This window comes from Corvus hawaiiensis, chromosome 26 (genome assembly GCF_020740725.1).
Source record: "Corvus hawaiiensis isolate bCorHaw1 chromosome 26, bCorHaw1.pri.cur, whole genome shotgun sequence".
Lineage (NCBI taxonomy): Eukaryota > Metazoa > Chordata > Aves > Passeriformes > Corvidae > Corvus > Corvus hawaiiensis.
Genome location: NC_063238.1, coordinates 11073923 through 11100260, shown reverse-complemented (window position 1 = coordinate 11100260; position 26338 = coordinate 11073923). Strand labels below are relative to the sequence as shown.

At 44.7% G+C, this 26338-nt stretch overlaps 1 protein-coding gene across 1 annotated transcript in view; it reads left to right on the top strand.

Moving 5' to 3' along the window:
• The first annotated feature begins 10994 nt into the window (after positions 1 to 10994).
• SLCO5A1 (solute carrier organic anion transporter family member 5A1) overlaps positions 10995 to 26338 on the top strand; it is a 75720-nt gene continuing 60376 nt past the window's right edge. The window contains exon 1 of the mRNA XM_048286191.1: positions 10995 to 12200. Within this exon, the coding sequence (XP_048142148.1) occupies positions 11261 to 12200 (940 nt within the window). The 5' untranslated portion in view covers positions 10995 to 11260. The remainder of the gene's footprint in view (positions 12201 to 26338) is intronic.

Here is a 26338-nt window from a genome sequence, read left to right as displayed (position 1 = left end):
TTATAGGCAGGATTTTCTTTTAAAACTGTCTATGATTAATTTTACATCGCCGTTTTATAGGTAAAATAATTGAATTTCATTCACAACAAGTAATGTTGTATATTGAAAGTGAACGGTCTGCAGCATCTCTTGTGCAAACACAAGCTCTGTCCTTGTGGCACCAAAGGGTTTCTGAGGACTAGTAAAGACAATTAGAAACTCAGTGTTTGCTCCTGCTGACAGTGGCAGCAGCAGTCCAGAGATGTCCTACATGACATCAAGCCCATCATGAGAGCCTTGAGGTCACACTCTGCAGTGTGTCCTTGAGCAACATCCTACACAATGTCCAGGTCTTAATGGTCCCTACAGACATCTCATAATAACATAAAAATTAATACAAAGCATTTTTTTTTGCAAGTAAGAAAATAAAAGATCACCATCTGGGTGAAAGGGGGTCTGTAGTGCCTTGATTTGGCTGAGAGGACTCGTGCTCAGAGGCAAACTTCGGTCAACAGCCTTCATATACTGCTTGGTCCCTAACTTTTTTGCAAGTTGTATTACTGACCACAGATATAACAGAGAAAATAACACATACTTAGTATCCAGGCCAGGACCATATTGCCAGCCAGGGTGAGTGGAGAAAGGGAGCAGATAAAGCCTCCTCCCTTCACAGTTGTGTGGAAACTCTATTTGCAGAAGGGCTGACGTCTGGCAATGCCTCACTACTCCAGACAGTATTTCTAATGAAAATCTCCCATCTTCCTGCTAGGATTTAACCTGCTAGCTAAAGCTAAAATTAGAACAGGTCTTCCACAAAATGTCATGACAATAAATATTTTACAAGTGTCTGTGACCCTAAGCCGAAGAGCTATACAGGCTAGTGACTTAGGTTAGCCTTTAAAGGTAATTATCATTTAAAGAACCACTGGAACAATCACCTTCCTCTTCTTGACAGCAGTGAGGTTGCTGGGTCACATCTGGAGTAAGCAGTAGAATCTGCAGTATGACACTGAGGGCAGAAAATTGACTGCGGAAAACAAGGGGCTAGCTTGCTTTTCCCTCTTTGAGGAGGTATCCTTTCATCCCAACGCATGTCCACCTGTCCCTTGTGGGGAACACTAAAAATCCCAATCCCCGTGGTGTGCAGGACCCCTCAGATCAACAGTCACCATATCTCTGCTGTGCTGCCTCTCACTTCAGCTCCAGTGCAAGAAGGCTTCCCAGTCCCTGCCCAAGCGATGAACACTGGATTAAAGTCTCTGTTTATCCTCAGTGACAGCTAAGTGGCTGATCTCAGTCCTATGGGTAGAACAAACCCAACAGTATTTTCCTGAACCATAGGGAATCACTTTTTCTTTTAACTCAGAAGAGAATTTGGGCCACACAGATCAGAGCTCAGGGCAATAGTAGGGTAGTCTTTAACATGGAATGGGAGGCTGCAATAGTTTAAATTTACTGATGGATTTCATAAATAAGTCTCCATGACTGCCATGCCTAAAAGCTTTATTGGGTCAGCAGCTGCAGAGGCTACTGCTTGTTGAAATGAGCCTTCAGAGTGCCCACATTAAAAACATGTTTTTGAGGATAAAAGGTGAATAATGCTTCAGCATATGGTTCCTCTTAAAGCATTTCCTTCGGTTCTTTTTTCAGCCTTATAATAATAAACACATAACTTCAGAATAATTTTGCATGCATTCCTCTACGAGATCTGCTTGTTTTATTTGTATAGGGACCCTAAGGCTATAAAATATGCCTTACTGGACAAATTATTCTTCCTAAAAACCAACAAAACCCTGCTCTCATATCTGGCTTAAATTTGTTTCGAACATTGGTACCTATTTATCAGCTGCATTCCTGGCTAGCTTTTTGTAACTCTTTTTACACTGTATTGCTTCAGACCAGGTAATTGTAAGTAGCTCACTACATTCCTTTCTGGTTTTCGTATTCCAGGTAGAGAATTCGGTTTAAGTGTGGGGGTGCACAGTAGCCTAAGGGCTTTGAAATGGCTTTGCCATTCAGGAGGTAGGTAGCAGAAGTCTTATGGACTTATCTCAGAGTGTAATTCGTCTCATTTCAGCACTTTGTTCCCTTTTCAGGTCTATTGAAACGGAGCTAGCTTCTTCTGTACTGGCAATTGAAGAATGTTTTTAATATTCTCAGATTTACTGAACCGATTGTATTAAATTACATTTTAGATGCCAGTGTTTCATGAGAGTCTATTCTCATCACTCCTTCTTGTGTTACTCTTATTTTGTGCTACCTTTCTCTATATTAATGAATGTTCAATTACTGTATTGTTACTCACTAATTAAACTTGCTCATGATTTTATTTAAAGATATTGATTCTGAATGGCATGCACTTTGCCTGGAAAAATGCTCTTTCTCTTTGTGTGAAGGCAGAAGTGCTGATTCTAGGTGGCACATTGCTGATTCCCGTCCAAGGTGACTTGATGGGTGACACCTTGGAGCACCAATTCGGACACTGAGGGGGCCAGGAAAATGTCTTTGATGTGTCTACTTCTAGACACACAATAGATTTATTTAGAAGCTGGCAATGAAATTGATTTTTTTTCTTGTTCGCTGTTTAATGGTGCACTATAGATTTTGTGGGTTTCTCAGTGTTTTGTACTAAACCCCCTACATTTTGCAGTTATTGATATTTGTGGTCAGGCCACACTGTGCCCCACAGTAGATTAAAAGCCTATCATGTCCTGGTGACTGGCCTTGGGGGATGATGACCCAGGAGTTCCCAGATATATTTATGTTTCTGTGTACTGGCTTTTGGGGAGGATATTTTTACTCACTGGCATTTTTCCATGTTTCTTCTATTGTGGCACTGCTATTTTGTGATTTCACCAGTGTCTTTCCCCTGAGAGAAACTAATGATCAGGTGGGGGGAAAAAACCAATGAGCAAATGTTCTATTCTAATAAGGAATTTTGAATTTGCACATGAGCAAAGAATTCAAACAGATTCAAGCAGTTATTTCCAAGTATTTTGACTTTGTCATTTAACATTTAAAACTAGCACATGTAAAGGCATATAAGTTTAGAAAGAAGAATAATGTTTAAGGTTGTTTAATGTCATAATGCATATACTAGTCAAACATAAATGCACTAGCTTATAAATAAATACAGAACTCTTGCCAAAGGGCTGCTGAAAGGTGACATTGAAATAAAGCGGCAGATGCTGAGAAATGAGATCTTTGTGAATGAGCGAGAGGCAAGTCTGGTTTAGTCTTTGTTTATAGCTTTGATCCTGGGTTCAAACAATGCTTTCACAGTTTTGGATTAATGTTTATATCATTTTAAAAGCAGGATGTAGTAGAGGGACTGGGACTTTCAGGGAAAAGATGTGAACACAAAGAGTGAAATTACATAGAAAGGCACAGTACAACTCCCTTCTTCCTCTCCCATGTACATAGTCTGAGTATCTCATGTCTCCTTAATACCTGATACTGCTGTGGCAGTAGGAAAAAAAAAGGCTTAAAACCAGAGGTATAGGGCTTAGGAAACAATTACAAGCACCAAATGTGTCTTTGCATATAATCATATCTCATCTTATTGCCACTAGGCTACCATGGCCCTGTTTACATTCCTAACAAAGTAACCTGGTGTTCAATAATCTGGTATGTCTTGGTTGTAAATAACTTGGGAAAAAAGATATCTTTGATGATTAGCTGGTGGATTATCTGCCTTTAGATATTTCTTGCTTGGGGCTAGAGTGCAGCACTTAGAGCACTGTGCTGCCGAATGAGTGGTGGCTCAAAGCTGCCCAGAGCCCGTGGTGCTTGAGTGAGGGGTTCCAGCCTGGCTGGCTCCAGAGGGGAGGGCAGGGCTGGCTCCTCTCCTTCCCTGGATGAAGCCCTCACTGCTTTCCTCAGACCTGAGACACTTCCCAGATGAAGGTCCTGTGCTGACTCTGAAAGCTTCCTGCATCACCCCCTTACCTCTGCCCCACCAGACAAATTCCTAGCACAGTCTGACATGTTGCAAGAGTGGGAATTAGAGCCTCTTCCTGCCCCTGCCTCCTGCTTTGTTACTTAGCATTTATCAATATGATCTCAAGACATTAATGGTATGTATTAAAAGAAAACGTGTTAGCTGCTCCTCGTGTCTTTATGGTTTACAATTTCTAAATTTTATTTTATTCTTTACACTCCTTATGTATAAACCCTGAAACTTACAACACTTCAGTTTATTTTTCAAAATAAGAGGTTATCTGTGTGTGCTTGCATAGGAGACAGATATAAATGAGAGTCAGTCCCACTTTTAAGATGCTTGCCTAGCTTTTTTAGACACACTTAAACATTGGGCTTTTGCTTGAGAAGGAAAGTCTAATTTTGAACACAACTGTTAAAATTATCTCAAGCAGATTCACTGTGACTTACTTCCTGAGTCTTGGCATCTTCTAAAATAAAACAGTAAGCCCTGCAGAACCATCGCTGTGACTAATATAAGTGTCATGGGCTTTATCTTACTACTAGGCACTCAAAGGAGAGCCCATGTTACTGGCATGGTGCTGCATTCAGCCCTGCAATGAGCAAGGCATGTCAGAGCCTTCCCTTCGCAGGTGTTTTTACCACTGTTGCTTCTGACTGGGCCCCCACCCTAACATATGCTGCTTCACCACCTCTCCATGCCTGATGATCCCTGGATGGCCAACCAAATCCATCACTCCCACTGCCCTGGTCCCACTGTGGATAGCGGGGCTGCTCTCTGCATGGGAGTGCATGGCAGAGGCAGGCTATAATGTAGAAGAATGACTTCAGTGAGAAAAGGTAGTCCTTTCTTCTCTGATGTGTATAGTGTTAATACTGATAGCTGTCACCTTTAAGTTCAACCATTATTTCTGAGATTTTCTCTTTTCTTCCTTTCCCTTTTCCTTATTGCTTTGCACCTCCCCGGCATTCATGGTTTATTTAATTCGTGAGACTGTAGCTAGTTCTTCTCTGGAGACTGACAAACATTAATGTGGATGTCTCCCAACAGTATCTGACTGTGGTTAAGCTCACTTCTTGTACTAAACGAGCTCTTTAGTATAGGATCTGCTGTTACAAGTGCTCTCTCTGACATCTCAAATAAAAATAATGAGCTGTTGTCTCCCAGCAGTGAGCTGCCCTCGGGAGTTCATTAGGACACTAGCTTGGTGAGGGTCCCTGAGGAGTGACACTTCTTGTTGAAATGGACACTTGGGGTTGAATGAAGAGCTTGTTCTTGTTGAAATGGATTATGCTCTTTCCTCTATCCCCATGGACCTCTTTTTTTCCCCCCTTTTGCTTTATGCTTCCCAATGCTCATGCTCCTGGAGAATCTAAAGTCCATTAGCCTCCTAATGCACACCCTGTTTTGCTTATTCCTTTACTAATATTGGGCTGGGAATGAAGAACAGATGTTGCCCAAAAATGGCAGCAGTGTGAGAAAAAAGGGGAAGGAAGAGAAGTGTGTTGATTTACTGCATTTGTGACATTTCATCGAGTGGAAAACCTGGCTGGAAATATGAAACACTGAAGGAAAAGCAGAGCCATCAACTCATGCCAGCCTTAGCTGAATTTTTTCCTCTCTTTGTGGCCTGAAATAGACTAGGCTGAGGTACTTCTTGGGCATCACCAGCTTCCTGAACTATCAAGGAAGTACTATGTAAAGCCTCAAAACTATCACCAACTAAAGCGTGACCTTAAAAAGATGGTGCCTTGGAAGCTCTGGTACCGTCTCTTTTGGAACTGATGAGTTCATGAGACCAAGCTGTGACTTAAGGTCCTGTCCCTCACAGAACAGCAGCTGAGAACGCTGTGTGAGCGCTTGCCACTGCAGTAGGGCAGCCCATGAGAGAAGGAGGTTGTCAGCTGGGAACTTAGGAACTCTTAAGATGCCTTTCACTATTCCTGACTGCACGTCTTTCATTAACACAGATAAATCAAAATAGGATGTCTACCCATGTCCTTAATCTAGCAAAATGAGAACTATGTTCTTTTGCAGTTGTAGCCATAAACAGGCTGGTCTGCAACACCAAGTGATTGCTTTGTGTTTGAGAGATATTGTGTATTTTAAATTCACTGTGGTAAAACTTTAAAAGGAGAAATTTTGTAGAGTAAGTTTTATATATTTCTATTTTATTGTGGATTTGGGTACCACTGTTATGCCTTCTGTAATCAACCTGTCAAGTGAAGAGAGTAATATTGATTTCCCATTCATGACTTGGTGCTGGATGCTCATACCCACTGCAGCCAACCCATTATTTAACTATTCAGACTCAAAAGTAAGCAGGGAAGTCAAACATTTTAGAACCTTGTCTCGGTTTTGAAAGACAGGTGTCTGCTAAGGAAGGCAGAAGCCCCCCCTTGAAGTGGCAGATATAACCCCTTTTCCCTCTAAGTTATTATATTTTGAAATCAAGGGCCTTTAGGCGAAGATGTGGGAAATAGGAATAACAGTTCTTTACTCTATATATATATATATATATGTATGTATATAACCAGTCAAACAAAACAACAACAACTATGGCAGTAACAGCAATCACAAACCCAGCGCCAGCCTTCTCGGCTGTCGGGCCCTTTCCCCTCGGGTGCAGTTCCGCTCGCAGCCGGCAGGGGCGCTGGCGGCTCCCGGTGAGCAGGGCAGGTGCGATGGTTCCCCCGCGGCTGCAGGGGGCGCTCCGGAGCGAGCTCGGGAAACCCGCGGCTCTGGTGCCCTGGGATCCCGGGGAAGGATGGAACAAAGGCTTCACAAACCCCTGGGCAGCTGATCCCGGGCTCTCAGGAACAGCAGGCTGGAATGGCAGGCTGGAACGGCAGGCTGGAGCGGCAGGGACGAACGCAAATCCCGGGTGGCAGGCGAGATGTATCCAGATGGGAGAACCCCACGGAGGCCCAGGCAGGCAGGGCGAGCAGGGCTACAGCGTAGCGAAAGCTCGAAGCAGCAGCGGGGCAGGGCAGCCACAGCCCGGTCTCCAGCAGGGCAGGGAAAGCGGCTTTTGGGGTCCCGGCGTTGCTTCCAGCAGGAAGAAAGAACGGCCAAAAAGAAAGAAGCAGCAGCTCCTTTCTCTGCAGCTTCTCTCTCCGGACGCTCAGAGCGAACTGACCCCACACCCAGGTGTAGACAAAGGAGTAGCCAGGCCCGCCCCACCCCCCTTTTTGTCTTTCTTAAGTACAGCTATTTGTCCCCTAGCAACATGCATATGGGAGAAAATTCCTTTAACAGAAAAAAAAACTAAGACTAAACTGAAACCCCAACAAACCTGTAGTCAGGTGGAGTAACTTCTGAAAACAAACTTCTTCACATAGTCCTAAGAACAAGTTTCTCTCTTGACAGGTTTGCCACTGCAGAAAGAATTGAAATTGTACCTGCTTGCAGGCTGTACTATTTGCAAATGCTGTGAAAGCTGAGAATGCTGTGCCCTTATATTTTCCCATGGGAATGAAGAATGCTTTTGTGTATTTATTCCTATTCTGCAATCTCACAAAAGTTATTGTTGGTTTTACACAATAATGGCTAGGAATTCTAGTCATAGAACAAGATCCCAAAGCTGATGTAAAAATCATAGAATTGTTTAGGTTGGAAAAGACCTTTAAGATCATTGAGTCCAACTGTTACCTCAGCACTGCCAAGTCCACCACAAAACCATGTCCTAAAGCGCCACATCTACATGTCTTTCAAATACCTCCGAGAATGGTGACTCCACTACTTCCCTGAGCAGTCTTTTTCAGTGCCTCACAATCCTTTTGGTGAAGAATTTTTTCATAATATCCATTCTAAACCTCCCCTGGTGCAACTTGAGGCCATTTTCTCTCATCCTATCACTTGTTACTGGGGAGAAGAGACTGACTCCCCCCTGGCTACAACCTCTTTTCAAGTAGTTGTAGAGAGCGATAAAAGTATTGCCTCATTCTCCTTTTCTCCAGGCGAAACAACTTCAGCTCCTTCAGCTGCTCCTCATGAAACTTGTGCTCCAGACCCTTTACTAGCCCTGCTGCCCTTCTCAGGACATGCTCCAGCACCTCAGTGTCATTCTTGCAGTGAGAGCCCAAAACTGAACACAGCACTTGAGGTGCAGCCTCACCAGTGCTGAGTACAGGGGGGCAATCACTGCCTTGGTCCTGCTGGCCACACTATTCCTGATACAGGCCAGGATGCCATTGACCTTCTTGGCCACCTGGTCACACATGGGCTCATGTTCAACCAGCTGTTGACTAGCACCCCCAGATTCTTTTCTGCCAGGCAGCTTTCCAGCCACTCTTCCCCACGTCTGCAGTGTTGCATGGTAAACCAAGGACAGAAGCCAGCACTGAGATGCCATAGATATGATCCATCAGACTTAAAACTGCAGTTACTGGTTCATGTACCAGTTCAAGTGCAAAGGAGTGACTGAAGGGATACTGCCTACCAGGTGAATTACATGTATGTGAGATGATGGGGTTTAATGAAGAGCTTGTTCTTGTTGAAATGGATTATGCTCTTTCCTCTATCCTCATGGACCTCTTTTTTTCCCCCCTTTATTTTTTTCTTTTTTCAAGTTCTTGTGCTCCCATCCTTGGTGAAGTGATTCAGCTCATAAAACCAGCAAAACCCTTTTTTCCCCCTTGGATTGGTTTTCTGCTGCCTCAGTGAGTTTATTCAGCTTACTGTGCACTGAGGTGAGTGCCAGAGCTGCAGTGACAGAAACTGTGGCCATGGGAAGCTGACAGTGGAAGAGGCAGGAGAGAGGAGCTGCAGTAACAACTAGCTGTGGGATAATGAAATAAAAGAAACTGTCATAAGGACCTTATGTAGCAAGAAAGAATCATTAGGATGAGTTTTTCAAGAATCCTTGAAAACCTAACTGGGGAATACTAAACTGCGCAAACCTCAAATGGAATACTAGAACTACAGGCCTAGACAAGCACTAAACTTGGGACAGCTCCTTAACAGGAAAACTGCGGTTGAAAAACAAAGAAAAAAAAAGATGTTTTGGCTGTGTTGAGTTTGAGCAGTTGAACTGTTAAGCGAGTACAAAGAGGTATCAAAATACCTCTTGATAATAGCTTTATAGAACTGGAAAATGGTATCTTTTATTATGTGGAACTATCTTGTTGATCCAGACTATAAAAAACTAAACAAATGTGATGAGTCAGTCTTACACACTTTTTTTAAAGGAGGGGAAAAAAAATCAATGGTAAATCTTCCATCCTGCCAGAAAACCACTAACTATTCAAAAATGTGTAGTAGGATAATATACTTCTTTGGTCTATTTATTGGTATTATTTTATGGAAAAATTTTGGGCAAAAGGACAAATACCTCAATAGTTTACACTCTATCAAGCCACAACAAATAAAATAATTTGCAGTACTATTTAGCCTTATCCTGATATTACAGGTTTAAACACAGGGACTTGAGAGAAAAACAAAACAGTGCAATTCAAGACACTAGACAAACCTAAAAAAGAGATTTAGGAGAAAACTCTATGAGGAGTGAACTCCAAACTACTTCTCCTGTATTTCGCATGTGCTTCTCAGTTTTGGAGATGGTTTGCATTGGAGAAAAGACCCTGGACAAAAAGTGATCTGCCTATTTTCCTTAAAATTAACAATTTTTGAAAATCATCCCTTCGTTCTTCTCACTTTTCAGCCGATGATGTAATTGAGGTCCTGTCTTCCGAATATTTCCGCCTTTTGCACAAGGCGATACAACACCATCCTAAGCATCCTAAACGCCGCCCGGGGCTGCCAACCGTGGCGCTCCGCGGACCTTCTCAGCCACGAGGGCAGAGTTGCAGCCCTCAGCAGCTCCACGGGTGAGCAAGGGAACCGACCGAGCACACCCTCCTCCAGAGGGGAGGGAAGGGCTGGCTCCTCTCCTTCCCTGGATGAAGCCCTCACTGCTCACCGTCCCGCGGGTGCCCGGCCTCCCTGGCGAGGAGGTGCAGCCCGGTAACCGCGGGCCGGCGCAGCGGCGAGGGCAGGTCGGAGGGCACGCGAGCGCCCGGCGGCATCGGCCGGCCCGGAGGCTGCGGCGGGCGCGCCTGCGCTCCGGCGCCCGGGGAGGTGGGGGCGGCCGAGGGGGACCCAGCGCTGGGTGACAGGCGGGGCGGGGGCGCAGGGCCGGGGCCGGCCGGCCCCCCGCGCCGCACGCTCGGTGAGTAGCCCCGTCGTTTTTCTTCGCGGCGGCCGGGAGGAAAGCCCGGTGCGCCCCGCAGGCTCCGCCGCCCTGCCCGCTGCCCACCCCCCGGGCGTGGGGGAGATCCGCCGCCGGGGCGCGGCTGCCCGGGTGCCGTTGCCTCCCCCGCCCGCCCCTCCGCGGGGCCGCAGCGAGCAGGAGGCGGCGGGGAGACAAAAGCGGACAAAGGAGGCAAAAGGCGTGTTCCGCTGCCGGGGTAGGGATGTCTGGGCAGTGCTCTGCGCCCGGCAGTCCCGGGTGTCCGCGGTCCCGAGGTCCACCCGAGCGAGCTGGGGCGGCGAGGTCGGCCCCGGGGTGCCGGGTCCCGGGGTGCCCGCCGCCGCCGCTGCCCGGCTCCTGCTTTGTTCCCCTTGCCTCCGCCTGCCGCCGCTCCCCGAGCCGCCGAGTTGTAGCGGAGTATTTATTTCAGCGCATTTATTTTTAGGCTGGAAAATAAAAGGCTTGGCACGGCGACCTTTGGCTGTCGCATCCGGCGCCAAATAAAAGGGTCGTGCTCTGGCCGAGGCCGCCCCAGCTCTTATGTAAATCCATGTGCCGTCCCCAAGGACGCGCGGTCCTCGGGGCGCTGCCGTGATCCAGCCCCCACGGGGACGGAGGCTCTCCCCGGAGCTCAGCGCAGACCGCGGTGTCGGGCGGGCAGAGGCCGGGGCGGCGGGGAGGGACGGGGCCCCTGGGGCCGGCACCGCTGACCTCCCGTGCTTGCTCTCCGCCCCGCAGATCGGCAGCAATCCCCCGGAGCTCTGTCACAGGCGTCGGCGGCAAGAGAGGAGCATGTGGGCGGCGGAGCGGGCGGCGCTGCCCCGCGGCGGGCGGGCTGTCCGCGGGGCCCCGGCGGGCGGCTGCTGAGCGCGGCGCCGCGGGCATGCGGCGACGGGGAGCGGGAGTCGCCGGTAGCGCGGGCGCCCCGGCGGGCGGGCGGCCCCTCGAGCGAGACTGAGGGTGGATGGAGCCACAAAGGAGTTTGGCTGACACGTGCGGCGGGGCGGCCGGCGGCCGCGGCTAGGGCCACCCCCCTCCCCTCCCTCCTCCCCTCCTCGCTATGCTGCGCTCTCGCCGGGCCCCTCAGCGCGCTCGACGCACGGCGGCGATGGAGCCGGCCGGGCTCCTCTGAGGCCGCCGCCGGACTCAGCATGGCCTCGGCGGGGACCCCGGAGCAGCGGCTCTCCGGGGCGGAGCGGCCGGCGGCGGCGGCGGGGGGCCGGGCGGAGGCGCCGCGGTGCCGCAGTCTGCCCGCGCTCGGCTCCCCCCTGGCGGCCGGGGGGGGCGGCGGCGGCGGCGGCCCGCCGAGCCCCGCCGCGGGACCGGCTCCCGAGGCCGAGCGGGGCGAGGGCGCCGCTGCCGTCGCCGAGGCTGCCCGGCCCCCCTCCGCCGCCAGCGGCAGCGGGAGCTTCCCCTGGAGGACGGAGGGCGGCCAGCCGGCGGCGCCCGGCCGAGGGGTATCCCTGGGCCCCCCGCTGCTGCTGCCACCGCCGCCGCCGGCGCTGCTGCTGGCGGGCCCCCCGGGCAGAGCGTGCCTGCGGACAGTGCTGGCGGACTCGCGCTTCTTCCTGGTGTGCATGTGCTTCCTGACCTTCATCCAGTCCCTCATGGTCTCCGGCTACCTGAGCAGCGTCATCACCACCATCGAGCGGAGATACAGTCTGAAGAGCTCGGAGTCGGGGCTGCTGGTCAGCTGCTTCGACATCGGGAGCCTGGTGGTGGTGGTCTTCATCAGCTACTTCGGGGGTCGCGGGCGGAGGCCGCTCTGGCTGGCCGTAGGGGGGCTTTTCATCGCCCTGGGCGCTGCGCTCTTCTCCTTACCTCACTTCATCTCTCCGCCGTACCAGATCCAGGAACTGAACTCCTCCGTCAGTAACGAGGGCTTGTGCGTGGCCGGCAATGGCACTGCCAAAGAGCAGTGGGACTCGTCGGCCTGCATCAAGGACACCGGTGGAAATGACCACTCTCTCTATGTAGCTTTATTCATTTGTGCCCAAATCCTCATTGGCATGGGCTCGACACCCATCTATACCTTGGGACCAACCTACTTAGATGACAATGTCAAGAAAGAAAACGCCTCGCTGTACCTAGGTAAGGCAACTTAAGTACCTGGGTACTTTGAATGCTGAACCCCAATCTCTCTGAGGGGCCAGTTACAGGTACTTCTCTGCCTTGGTCCTGCTGAACAACATCTGTGCTAAGTTTTCCTTTTCAAATGACTTTTTGAAGTAAAATTGCCATTCTTTCCTGTTTTAAAATGTTTTGTGGCATGGTGAACAGTAGTAACAGGTGAGGCTAATACAGTGTGCCTAAAAGCGGTTGTACTCACACTCTCCTGCACAGGGAATAGAACAGCAGAAAAAGCCGTCTTCTCTAGTGCTTTTCAAGTGCTTTCTCTAGCACTTGGCAGTAGCCGGTGACTTTTTCAGAAAGCAGTGTTAAAATTTGCCGTGCCCTTTCAAAACTCAGAAGCTTTATATTTCTAAATTCTGGTTAGTGTGCCTTTAGAGTAAAGTCTCTGTAATGTTAATGTTCGATAAGCACTTCAAGAGATTTTTGGCATGCTTCATTTTACTTTTCCAGCATTCATTTGCCTTTAACTAGCAATGAATTTTGACTGGCATTGATACATCATCTGGCATCTTAGAGTTAAAAACCCATCGATAAACCAGCATGGAAAACCTTTAGGGTTGAGTTTGGTTAGGGTAGCTCAAGGAGCACAACGAAATGAGAGTCTAATTCGGCACACGTTTTTCAGCAGGTACAGACAAGTCTTTCTGATAGTTGTGCGGTGGTGGGAGGAAGAAGTGTCTCAGATAACTGGGTACTAAACTTTATTGGAGTTTGATCATGATAGTTTGTGTAATGTATAAGAAGATTGGCTGCTCTCTGACTTTGCATTAGCACCTTACAAGCTTCTGTGAGAAATGAACCTCATGTACCCCTTCAAATTGTTTTCATATAACAAGAGGCACTTAGGGGGCTGAGAGAGCTGCCAAGGGGTTTTGGATACTCAGCATTACCATTTGCAGTTCAATTTACTTTGGCTTTACAATAGCCATGGAGATAATAATTGCATGTAAAACACACATTTATGAAAGTAATACACTTGTGGGGTGTGTGCATAACTACTTTACTAAGCAAAAGTAGTGATCCGGATCAGCGTTTTTATTCCTTTTGACCTGTTCTTTGGCAATTTGACTGTTCCCTGAACCGTTTTAAAGCCATACACAGTCTGTGCACAGTGTCTTGAAAAAGCCTGGGGCAGTTTTTGGAAGGAGGGAGAAGTATTCACTGCATTGCTAATCTGCATGATGAAGTATTTGACAGTGTTTTTTCCCTCTCTTCTCCCATCTGAGAAAGGTTAAGTGGTGTGGAAATTAAGATTAACCTAGCACCGACTTTATTGGTAGTATAAAAAAACAAAACAGCTCGTTACTGAGGTTACTAAATTGTAGTTTGGAAGTTTTGCAAGTAGGTGATCTCACACAGTCCTCAAAAACACGGAAAAAAGAAGGAAATGGAAATGCTGTAGGTGAAGAAAGAAGGGTAAAAGAGGTGAACGGTGTGAGAGGAGGAAATCTTTCTTCAACAAAGGGGAAGGCAAGGTCAATGGGGGGAAATCCTCACTGTGCAGGAGAAATGATGCCTACCACTGACGGGCTTCTAGCACAGGAAATTGTAATGAAGTGACTCAGGTAACTTTAATTGCTGCAAAGTTAACGAAGGTAAAAGGCACCAGCAGCTGGGTAGACTCCATGTGACCCTGTGCCCGCCAGGCACCGAAGGCAGCTTTGATCTGTACTGGGAGGACGCTTGTAGAGTTGAAGCTCATTTCTAGTGATTCATAAGAACAAAGATGAGTACACGCAGCTACAGTGTACGTGAAAAATGTATGCCTGTGATTTGATTGTGACCACAGGGAGAATTAAAATGAACACAAAGTGTGTTTAAGCATTGAATAAAACATACCATCACCTCCATTCAGTCTTGAAGCTGCTCAGGGCTAGAAGCAATGTTGTCTGGTGTTGGAAATCCTGGCATTATCTTTTTTAAATAGTGTGGATGTCTGAGGAGGCTTTTTACTTCCTAATGTTTGAGTATTTGCCTTACTTTAGACTTAGGCCTATGACTTTTTGAGGGGCAGCAGTAGAGTCTGAGGTTTTGGGGGAAAAAGAACACTGGCACGTTGATGTGAGCAAACATGTTTTTGTTGGATCTTCTCAATGGTTTGGAATGTTGCATGTCCTTGAGGAGAGGGATTTGTGGGCAGCAGACAGCCCAGCCAGGTGCAGGGATGGAATAGAAGTGGCCTGGGCATGGCTCTGCAGGCCTGCCACCTCACATCCTATATTATGTAATGCCTCGTTCTCCAGCTGGTGTGATTCTATTACTGGGGAAAACTATGCAAGTGATGTCAAAATGTAAAATGTATGTTTGTGTGTAGGCATGAGCTAACAAAAAGTCTCAGAGTGGGCCATGGCGGTTGAGGTTTTAAAAAGAGAGGAAAGCCCAGTGACAGAAATCCCAGTCACACAGACATGTGTTTGAGTGTGGATAGTAATTAATAAAGTATCCTCTAACACAAAATGGAAGGACACTAACCTGTTTGTTCATAATCATGCTGGTATTGCATTCTATGTTTTTCTCCCAAAGGAAAATAAATATATAGGCTTGCACCTGATAAAAAGTTCACTGGGCTGCAGAACTGGTGAGCTTTTTGACCCTGCAAGTGTGCCCACTAACAGTAGGTCAGTAAAGCCCCCCTGAGTATCACTAATCCTGATTCTGCAAAAACTCACCTTATGTGGCTGTGGAAGCTATCTTACTTATTTTTCAAGTTAATCCAGCTCAGGGCTCTAGTGGCGATAGCATATCCTCTTAAGTGTAGGCATGCAAGCTCAATGTGGACAGCTGTTTTAACATTCCTGGCTGGAAGTCCTCCTCTCAAAAAGCATATTTGATGCTTATACATAGTCTCTTGGCTGCCTACAGATAAGTCCATCTGTCAGAATGGCATGGTGCCAGTTTACAAGGTGCTGTGTCGTTTTTAGTAGGACAAAGGTGCCAAGCAGGGATGTGTATTTGGGCTGCCTGCATAGCAGTGTGTGAGCTCTTCTGTGGGATGTTCCTTCCTTGTGAAGCAATGCCACCTCCGGGTCCTCCCGTCCCTTAAACTTGACAACACTTTGATGCCCTTGATGCTAACTTTGAGAAATGTGTGACATCAGGCTTGGAAACAAATCCTGATTGTAACAGGTGCCTAGGAAATGTAAGAACTGGTTCCCTTAATCACAGATAATCCAAAAGGGAAGTTGCACACTATATAAAAACTGGGCAGTCACTAAGTGGTCTTTGTCTCCTCCAAAGTCTCTCTCTTCTGTGCTCAGCTGTACTGTGACATGTCTGTTGTCAGCTGCCTGATGTGTGCAGGTTCTTCTTTCAAGTATTTATCCAATTAAATTAATTGCAATTCAGTTTGAAGCTGAATTGGACTTCATGAGTCTTGTTTTGTACACTTGGTGGTGTTTCTGCTACTTGTCAAATTCTAGCACTTAAAACACTGTGATTTTTCTAAACACTGTGGGGTTTTTTTAGGGATCCAACAGTTTGTCTTGAATGTGAGTTTGCCATATGATTGTATCAGGACTTTTAAAAGCAGTTCTTCAAAATTAAGTGTGGCACTTAGAAGTTTTAGTAGTGGCATTACAGTACCTGAATAATTTTTAAATATTTTTCTTCTTTTGCAATTGGATATTGTAATAAAAAAGGAATTTACCCTAAAAATTCACACGTAGAGAGGCAGTATTAGGTTTAACAGAAACACTGCATTAATGAAATATTCTAACATTCAAGAATGGCTTCTACCAGTACCCCCCCAAAATGACTAGTGGACAAATCAGTCATTGTGCTAAGGATATTTTATTTCATTTTCCAGAATACTATAGGCTGGTTAGGATATGATATGAGAAAAGTGTCTCAGTTTAATTTCATGCAGACTGTTCCTAGGTTTTGGAACAAACTGTAATCACAAAATTCATAAAGGTTTTATGAGATAATGGCTGAAAAATTGGATAAACCTGTGCAAATGGGCTTGGTACAGATAATTGCTGAAAGCCAGGGAAATAAAATCATTTCATAACCTGGAAAAAGAATAAATATTTAGACAAGTTTCAAAAATATTTTGAACTCTTGCTTTGTTTTCATGAGGATTGTTTGTGGGTTGCTGTTTCTATTATTAGGTAAACAGTTACTGTGGTATAATTCTGTGACTACGTTCTGTTTGGAAAACACCTCCTTATTCCAGCATTTTACAGACTGATGTTCTGTGTACCCCTCATGTTTTTGTTACAGACTTCCTCAAAGTCTTTATATATGTATGTATGATGATTGTATTTGTTGTATTTCTAGTTAAATCTATCCCTATATCCGCATCTCACTTGGAAGGAGAGGGCAGGAGGAGTAGCTTCACACACTCCATCAGAAACCCGCCACCTCTACTTGCTGGGTCCCACAGCAGTTGCCAAACAAGCTAGATCTCTGTTACATGCCGCTGCTTGGATGTTGGCACAGGAAGCATTGGATTTTTGTGCCACTTTGACCCATTTTGGTCTGGCTGTTTCTGGGGTTACAAATGTCCCTGGGAGACAGGAACTGGAGCCTCCCGAGGGCAGCAGGTCCTCTATGTGGATGCTACAAGGTTATTGAGGTTTTCTGAGACAGGATCAACTTTCTAGCTGAGCAGGAGGGACCATCAAGCAGCAGGGAAACAGCTGACCAGCATTTAATTTTATTCTCACCATTCAGCTTATGACCACTTTTGGTTTACCTTTGGAATATGCTTCCTGCTTCCTGATATCCAAAAAAGTTAGTTTCTTACAGGGTTTTCTCAGCATTGATCCCTATAGTTGGTAAACCCTACAGAAATAGTACGTTTATTTTTACAGCATGCCTGTGAGGAGGCAGAATTTTATGAACCAAAAATTGAAGCCAAAGAGCGTGTTCACCAGTATTTTTTATTGCTTGCTCTATATTTCTTGTAAAGGGGAAGTGTGCCAAGCTTATTTCTCAGATACATGATTTTACTTTATCTGAGAGAAGGCCACATCTTGTTTTATCCACAGGCAAGCATTAAGACTTGATCTATCAGCAGTTTGTTTTTGTACAAACCTAGGGTGCATCAGGCACAGCTGGGCAAGGGAGGGGATTTTCCCCTCTGCTCTGCACTAGGGTGGCCTCACCTTGAACATCGTGTGCAGTTTTGGGTGCTATTAGAGAGTGTCCAAAGGAGGGCAGTGAAAATGGTGAAGGGCCTTGAGGGGAAGTCGTATGAGGAGTAGTTGAGGTCACTGTGTCTGTGAGGAGGAGGCTGAGGGGAAACCTCACTGCAGTTACAACTTTCTTGTGAGGGGAAGAGGAAGGGCAGGCACTGCTCTCTTCTCTGTGGTGACCAGTGACAGGACCTGAGGGTATGGTCTGAAATTGTGTCAGAGGAGGTTTAGGTTGGATATTAGAAGAAAAGTTGTCTCCCAGAGGGTGGTTGGGTGCTGGAACAGGCTCCCCAGGGAAGTGGTCACAGCACCATCTTGACAGAGTTCAAGAAGTGTTTGGATGATGCTCTCGGGCACATGGTGTGACTCTTGGGGATGGTCCTGTGCAGGGCTACAAGCTGGACTTGATGATCCTTGTGGGTCCCTTCCAGCTCAGCATATTCTGTGATTCCATGATTCTGTGGAACACATGCTTGTTTTGTTTGAGCACTCAGCTGGGCAGCACTAGCAGAAGGCTGTGCTCGGCTGGGGGTAGGGAGCATCTTGGGATGCAGGTGAAGTGACTGCAGCTCTATTTGTGCATATGGATTATAATGCTTTCTCACACAGATGATTTAACACTCAGATGGTGCGATATTGTGCTTCTCTGGCACTCTGTAGCATCTTTTTTTTTGGTTAAAATGCTGATCAGGCAGCAGGCACAGTTCCTGCATAGTTCCTAATAATTACTTACAGTGGCACTGTGCAGTTCTATTGTCCTTTCGTATAACCGAGGAGCTAGAAAGATCTTACTTTTCTTCTCCGCTTTAGTTTCCTACTCCATAGGTGGACTGATACTTCTTTTTCGTACTGTGATCCTAGATACAATTTTCTTAAGCATTTAGAGAAGCTGGTTGGTTGGGGTTTTTTTGTCCGTTTAAGCAATGTGTTCATACAGTGAGTTCAGTGAAGAGTGGGGGGCAGCCTTTGCTCTGAAGTTTTCTGCCTGCAGGATTTAGTGTTGTGAGTGGTAGATCTTCACTTGCTCTGCCAGTGTCATGTCCCTTAGGGATGCTTTCTGCATCTCTCCAGTTGTGTCCTTGCCATGAGCCATGGCATTGTTCACAAGCAGCTGTATTGACAAAGCATCACTTCCAGTAACTGGCAAAATGCACTTTGCCCTTCTTAAGAGCAAGAAGAGACTTAGGCACATGCTTCCCTGATTGTCTCTTTCTCTTCATATTAAAGGACAAAAACTGGATTGGATCCAGGGTTCTGAAACTCACTGAATTCCCAGGTCCAGTTGTTTCCCTTGCTTAGCATTTGTCAAAATGGTTAGCATTTTGTTTCTGAGGTTGACAGTGCCCTTTTCACCCGCTTGAACTTGGGAATAATGTTTTCTTGGAGAGTGGCTCCCTTCCCTGTCAAGCTCTGCTGCAGGGCTGGTTTGTGCAGACAAGTGTCTCCACCTGCTGTGGTCCTGGAGCAGCTTGGAAACCTAGACATGAAAGTGGCCTTTAAGTAACAGCTTGTTCGTAGCTTTTGCCAGGAACTGAAGGCTTGGGATCTAGTGTCTGATTACCTGGGGGCTGGAAACTTTAGCTGTCTGCTGGATGCCCCAACTGTTTTCTAAAGGATCACTGTAACTACTCCTGTTGCAGGTGGATTAGAGATGCTTTGTGTTTCATCCATTTTCCCTTAACTTTCATTCAGTGGCCGCCTCACCTGGGAGGACTTAATTGCTGTGAAAGTGCTTATGCAGTCAAAAGAAAGGAGACTGGATTTCTCTCTACTGTCATTCAAAGATACATGGGTTTCTGTCTTGGTTGTGCAGGAAATACAGGCAATTATATAAATGAGTCTCAGCCTTCTGTTTCATCCTGAAGGCCAGCATCTAAAGATTCAGAGTTTTTAGAGGAAAGTAAATGAGTGGAATTTATCCATGGTTTTTAAAAGAACAGAAAAGTAACTCAATCATATTAAACTCTCACGCTCTCTTTTTAATCCTACGATTTTTTTTTTTATCCTTGTTTCTTGTGAAGAATGAACTCTGTTTTCCTTTTTTGTTGTTTTTACATGCCTTTCCTATTTATTTTGTGTAGAATTTTGAAAACAGTTGAGAAGCTACCATGCAAAAATGGCACATACTTCAGCTGGTCCCCTCTGGCAATTGCTGCTGCTCTGGACTGGAAGGGTCAAAGTAAGCACTAGCTCTGACTTGGCTGCTGATGGATGGGGCAGTGCCACATGGACTCTGAGGGCAGGGCAAGCTGGTCACCTGTCATCCTGTGAATCGTCACCAGAGCTGTCAGAATTTCAGCTCCAAGTCCAGGGGTGTCTCTGCAACCCCCTCAGCAGCTACAGGGACGCTGGGACTTGTTAGGGCTGTAATCGGAAAGCTTTGAGGTGGTACAGTTGGAAGAGGGAAAGCCCTAGAAGTGTGGGCTCTGCACAGGGAGCAAACTGTTGGCTTTCTGATTCCTCGTGTCCATGCTTTTATTCAAGCACCGTGATGCTTTTACCTCAACTCAGTTGGACAATCTGCACATGGGCTGGAGCTAGCAAATTTATGACAGCAGACAGCTCTGCAGTGCGCATGCAGGCTAATTGCACCTGAGTCAGCCAGATCTATACTCTAACTCCTTCCAAGTGCCCAGAAAAAAATAGGACATTTCCTGTGATGGGAAAAAAATATATCAGTGCTCGGCAGTGTGGAGATGTATGGGCTGTGTCCTGCTCTGCTGCTGAGCAGTTGGGAGTTTGGGCATCTGTTGTGCTGTCACAAGGCCAGAAATTCAGACACTGCACAGCATTAACGAGAAAGCTAACGAACCTGGGTCTTTCCACTTCCCTTCTTTTCTGCCACAAGGAATTTTTTCTTACCTGAGAAATGAGGAAGTGCAGACACAGAAGCTCGACTGTTATTTTATGCTGCCATTAGACCCAATTGTCTAATCAGAAAGTATTAGCTCTCATGTAGGTAAACAGCTTACTTGGCAGCAAAGACAAATTAATTACACCAGGGAAAAGCATCATGCTCTGGTATGAATTACATTTTGTGGTGAGTTTGAAGGAGATACAGTCAGAAAAAAACCATGTATATTTTTCCTTGTAATTTGAACAAGCAGATACATGAGTTGTGTCACATGAAGTTTGCAAAGCAGTACTGCATGTCCACTAATTGTATGTTCCTGTGCTTTTCATCTTTGATTCTCTTCCCCATTTTCAGTACAGGTGTCTTTTCAGCAGCTTGCTTCCTTTTCATTAGCTTGTCAGGATATTTTTCTTAGTGTTTCCACTTACTTCCTTGCTTATATTGACGTTAACACTACTTACATTGCATCATGCACAGTAGGACCTCAATCTGGTGGTTGCCCTCTGCACCTTTTATCTTTGATGTTTACTGGATTAGAATGAAATCCTCAAGAGTGTCTCAGCATTGATTTTTCTTAAAATCCAGCTGCCCCGAAATCAGCTACCAGCTCTTCAGTTGTTTGAATTTAGCAAGCTTTTGTGAATTAGTGACAACTTTCCATATTTACTTGTTTTCAGTCAACTTCTTCAAAGTGACAAAAATTAAATCCTGGCAGGGTTCCTCTGTGATTGCACCCTTTTCTTTCTGTATTAATTAAGCTATCCTCTAGAGTCAGAGTATTTCAGATAATGCATATATTAGCTGAATGTATTTTCTGATATCTTCTGATTTGCTATTTTATACTTGAATTGTAGTTTATCCTGGTGTTTGTCCTGGATTTCTTCACAGCTGTTGACTTCAGGTGTCATGCAGGCACTGAAAAGTGCTGGTGTGCTCATGAAGCCAAGTGCTTTCAATCACACCTTGGTTCCTACTTCTCCTTTTTTTAGTCTCTGATTAGATTAAAATCTGAATACCGGACCTCCCCAGCAGTCATTTCGAGTAACGCATTTTTGTAGGCAAGCCAGAGTAGACAGGGAAATAGTTGTGAGCTCTGCTGTGGTAGCTGCTAACCTATGATTACTTAAACGAAATGTGTCAAGCACGCCTCATTTGCATCTACAGCTATCTGAAGGAAGTACTCTGGAAGATATTACCTGACATTGCTGTGTGTTAAGCTCTCCCTGTAGTTGAAGAGAAATTGCTGTATTCAGCTGAGCTGTTGACTCAGTAGATTTTGCTTTGTATAAGACAACTGAAAACACTATCTTTTCCATCAAAAGTTCCTAAGAAATCAGCTCATAGGTGCAGAGGTCAAACCCATGTGAAGTTCATGAGCAGAATAACCTGGGGATGCTGGTTAGGTGGGAACTTTCAGCTGAAAAAGCCCCAGGAAGAGTGAAGGAGAAGAGGTTAAGTGCCAGCAGCATGGGACTGTCAGTGCCTCTTTTGTGTGGTCCAAGGCAGTGAGGGACAAATCCAGAATGGACTCTGGTGAGGAGGTACCTGCCAGGGAGAGTTCCAGGTGGAGCCTGGAAGGGCTGAAGATGCTGTAAGTGTCTGTGGAGTGCAGGAAAGTCTCTAACAAGGCTGGGGAGTTTTGGCAATGCAGAGAACAGAGAAGCTTTGCTTCTGCCACGCTTTTTCTTCTTCACACCTTCACAGAACAGCATTTTCTGCTTTTGCCCAAAGTGCCTCTTCATGCCATTCATTGGTCCCTGCCATTTCAGTAGTTTGAATTTAAGAAATAGTAGCAAAATAGTTTTTTCATTTTGTGATTTTTTTAATATAAACTTGTGTTCCTGCTTGTTAATTCACCCCAGTGAGGCAAAAAGAGATTTAATGAAGAGCATAACCTTCTAGAGTGGAAATAGCTTCAGTAATAATCCTCTCGTTTAAAAAAAGTAAAAAATTTGTTACATAATATTAGAGTATGTAATTTTTGTAAATATGATGGGCAGTGTATATCAACTTGATTTAATACAGCTGTCTAGTGACAGAAATAGTGAAGGTATCCCTAGGGAATTTTTATAGTCACAGGAGAAAATAGCACATGAGCTTTTTGAGTCTGCAGTATAGTAGTGCTGAGGCACATCAATGTAGGCATTTATCTGGTAAGTTATATAATTTGCCTAAAATAAGAATTTCAAAAAACTGTTTCTTCTGCTAGGGAAGACCTAGGGAAAGAAGTGGGATTTTGGGGTTATCTCAGACAAATAACTGTTAGTTTGTTACCACACCTCCATTGTGTTACTGGAGGAATATTAGTCCTGTTACACAATGAGAGTAAAAAGACGCTGAACTTAGCACTACATTTTTGTAATAAAATGCCATGCTGTAAATAATTTTTCAAAAGCATGGCTGAGGACTGAGTTGATGCTTGAAGGAAGAGCTGTACTCTAAATTATAGCTCCTAAGTAGATATTGCACTATTTTCATATGTAGAAGTTCTATATAGTCATTGACCTCAGTGACTGAACAGTTTAAAGAGATTGTGATTATAATGTCAAAGACAGAGCTGGCTGGCGTGAATTTCTTTGACTGCAGAAGCAAAGTAGGCAGTAGTATCCATGTGTTTACTCCTATGGCTTCTCCAGAACCTCTGGGAGGAGGAAGATGAGCACTTCTCAGAATGCCCTCTGCTTTTAGGAGTACCTCTGTGACTGAACCTATGGAGAAGTATAAAAAAAGACCTTTCCTTGTTAGTTTTTGCTTCTTGTCTTATCCAATATCTGTTAGCAATTGATTTTTGCTTAGATGGGGTCATTTATTGTTCTTATTGAATTTATAGTTATTTGCACTAGCTTTGGACACTCAGAAGCAAGTAGGACACAGACAGCAAATAGGAATGCATGTGGCCTGGAAAGGCAAAATAAAAAGAGTGGTTAAGGCTACTGCCCCCATGCATTTGTGATAATTAAAAGATCAGGCTTTTATGAGAAATGAGGTAAAACTGATTGACTAATATTGGCCAGGCCAGCTAATGGGAAAGAAATTGAAAAGAGCTTTTAAACCTGGTGAGTCAGAAGCTTCATATATGCCTTCTCAGCCTCACTAAGGATAAGCTATTCAATTAACCAGATAAAAAGGGAGGAATGTATGAACTAACATAATTTTAAGTTCCTGCACTGTCATTAGAGCAGCTATTACTCCTTTCTGTAACTAATAATAAATTTTAAGTATTTGGACAGGGTGAAAGAGAGCTGTGTATGATCAGATAGATCTGTAATTAACTTCCTTTCATGCTTATTCCCCTCTTCATCCTCCCCTGCATCCCCACACTCCAAATTTAAATCCTGCAGAAAGAAGAGCTTACCATGGGTCTGATGCAGTGCCACACTTTCAAGAAAACTCCATGTTTTGGTTCTCAGATTTGTATTGTGTGTTTATACTTACCTTGAGTATTACAGACTGAGGAAGGGATCGATTGTGTGTTGCGGTTTCAGGATATGTGAGAAATAACATCTCATGGTTTGCCCAAGTTGGCATACTGAAATCTTTTACTGACTGCCGGGGGTCAAGGTTGACCATTTTCCTCTAGGAGGAGTAGATGTAACTGGTACACACAGTGAGAGGGGACTGATGAGTGGTTTTGGTAGAACAGTTTGATAGCCATAAGGTTTGTATTAGCAGGTAGGCATCCTACACTGTGAGCCAGCTGCATTTTGTTTGAATTGTGCCTGACAGGAAAAAAATGGTGTAGTATATTAGGAATGTAGTACATTTCCCTTGTCTAGTTTAATAAGATGCTCAGATCAATTATTGTGTGGTCTGAGCATTAGGATTTCTTCAAAATACAACCGCTGGGCAAAGCAACTCTTCTAGCACTGGATTTATCCCAGTTTTCATGGCCTGTTTGGAGCTATTAGAAGAATTAGTAGCATAGCATTAGAAAAGAAGGGGTAGTGTAACCCTTGTGACTCTGTCAGTCTCTGGATGCTCTTAGGACTGCTGTCTGCTGCTTTTCTATTGAATCAGGATACAGAGTGTGAGGAGCAACATGGTTATTTGTATGTGCAGGGGGTCAAAGAATGATACAACAATTCTGCCCTTAATTTAGTCTGGGTTGCACTCCTGTTAAAAAGACTTCTTGACCTTTTTGCTTTTTTCCCCTACTTTTCTTGAGTAACAAAATGGTGTGGAGCTGTGTCAGGGAACTGACAGCTGGTGGTTTTCTGATGTGGGAAATTTGACTTGAAGAATGTGTGGGTGTGATGATACAAGGCAGCCTCTTCATACAATCCCTTGGTGATGTGCTTTATATTCTTGTTATACATCATGCCAAAATAGACAGTAATCCTCTTACATGGGATTGTCAAGTAAGTAATAATAGAGCACAAGTCAGTGCCATCAGTTCCGAGATTTTTTTTTTAATAAACATAATTGTCATTCATATCGCCTAGATTCTTTAGTACTTCTTAATCTTTATATTAAATAAGTCCGTCTTCTAAGTCCTGCAAATGTTCATGTTTCACAATAGTGATGTCAGCTGATATCAAGACTTTCCTATTCATCTTTGTAATTGATGCACTTGCTTTAAAAAGGCCACAGAGATTTTGAGTTTTATAATTCAGCTAATTTCCTAATGTGAAAACTTCAGATGAAGAAAAATTTGAAGATCATTTAGTCTACACAAAACATTTCAATTGTCTTACAAAGAACCCTGAAAAGATCTGAAGCAATCAGTTACTGTCTGCAGGCTGTTCATCCCATTTAGAAAACATGAAGTTGGCTGCTCTGTAGCAGGGCAGACATGATAAGCTGTGCTGGAGGAGAGAAGCAATTAGCTCGAGAGCAAGCACAGAGCAGAAAGGGAGGTCTGGAGGTGTTTAATTAATACTAATGCTTTTGTGCTTATGAGGGCCAGAGTTGTGGTAGGTTACTGCTGCCTTGCTCTTGTGGTTCTCAAACCTGACACCTAATGAACATTAGATTTAGTAAAGCTTTCCAGAAAAGTTAATAAATTACAACTAACTGTGGCACATTCCCTCTAAAGGTAATGAGGTGCACCTGATACTGAATGGGAGCAGGGTCTGATCTGTAAACCTTTTTCATTTTTAAACACATAACAAGGCCTCTTGGGATTTTTGTACCACATTTGTTTAAGTATTCTGAAATAATGGAAAGGCATGTCATTTATTAAACATTTTTCAAGTCACAAAACCAGTTATGGAGAAATACGCCTTTTTTTTTCCCCCCCCAAAGTTTTGGGCAGGTATCATTTTCATTAATCTGAGTTTGATGGCAAAACTACTTTTGATGGAAAAAGTGGTTAGCCATCAATGTATACTTATTTGCATAGCATGACACTTTGAGATGCATTTTGGTATTTAATTATCAATTTTTACTCATTTCAACTTCCATTCATTCTTGGGTGGAAAATACAAGTAAAATCCCGTTTGGTTGAAAATCACTCTCTATGTAACTTTTGCTTCTGTTTTCTTCTAGTCCATCATTCAAGACATACCTAGACTCTGGTACACTGCGGAGATTACTTTTTCCATTTGCTCCTCACGAGAATCCCAGCTCTGTAGCTTCAGGCTTATGTGTTTTTATAAATGTTTCATTTATAAATGTAACATTTATAAATGTTTCCCTGATGGGTTTCAGCAGTTTGTGTTAATAAAAGGATGATCTCTGTGATGATTTACTCTTTGCGGAGGAGCACCAATATAATCCAGTTTGAGTTGTAATCTACAAACTTTAGTTTTGTTTAGATATTGCTTGTGTTTAGATGTCCCTATGTCACCTCTTCTGTCAGTGGTTATCTGTATAAACGGCTTTATTATTCCATTTTGGGAGAAAACTTCCATATCACATTGCAGTTAATACAGTGTTTTATCACACTCACTGCCTGTTAGTGCAGTTTTTGTGTGAGTAAAGTATTCTTACGGCACATTACTGTATCACCCAGGAGTTGCATAACAAGGTAATTAATCTATACTATCTCCAAGGAATAAATCAAAAGTGCTGGATTAAGGTCACAGCCTTTGATTATTATTTATATTACAAGAAGAAAGCTGAACAGAAACGTTTGGATTTACCCATTTTGATGGATTTTTAAG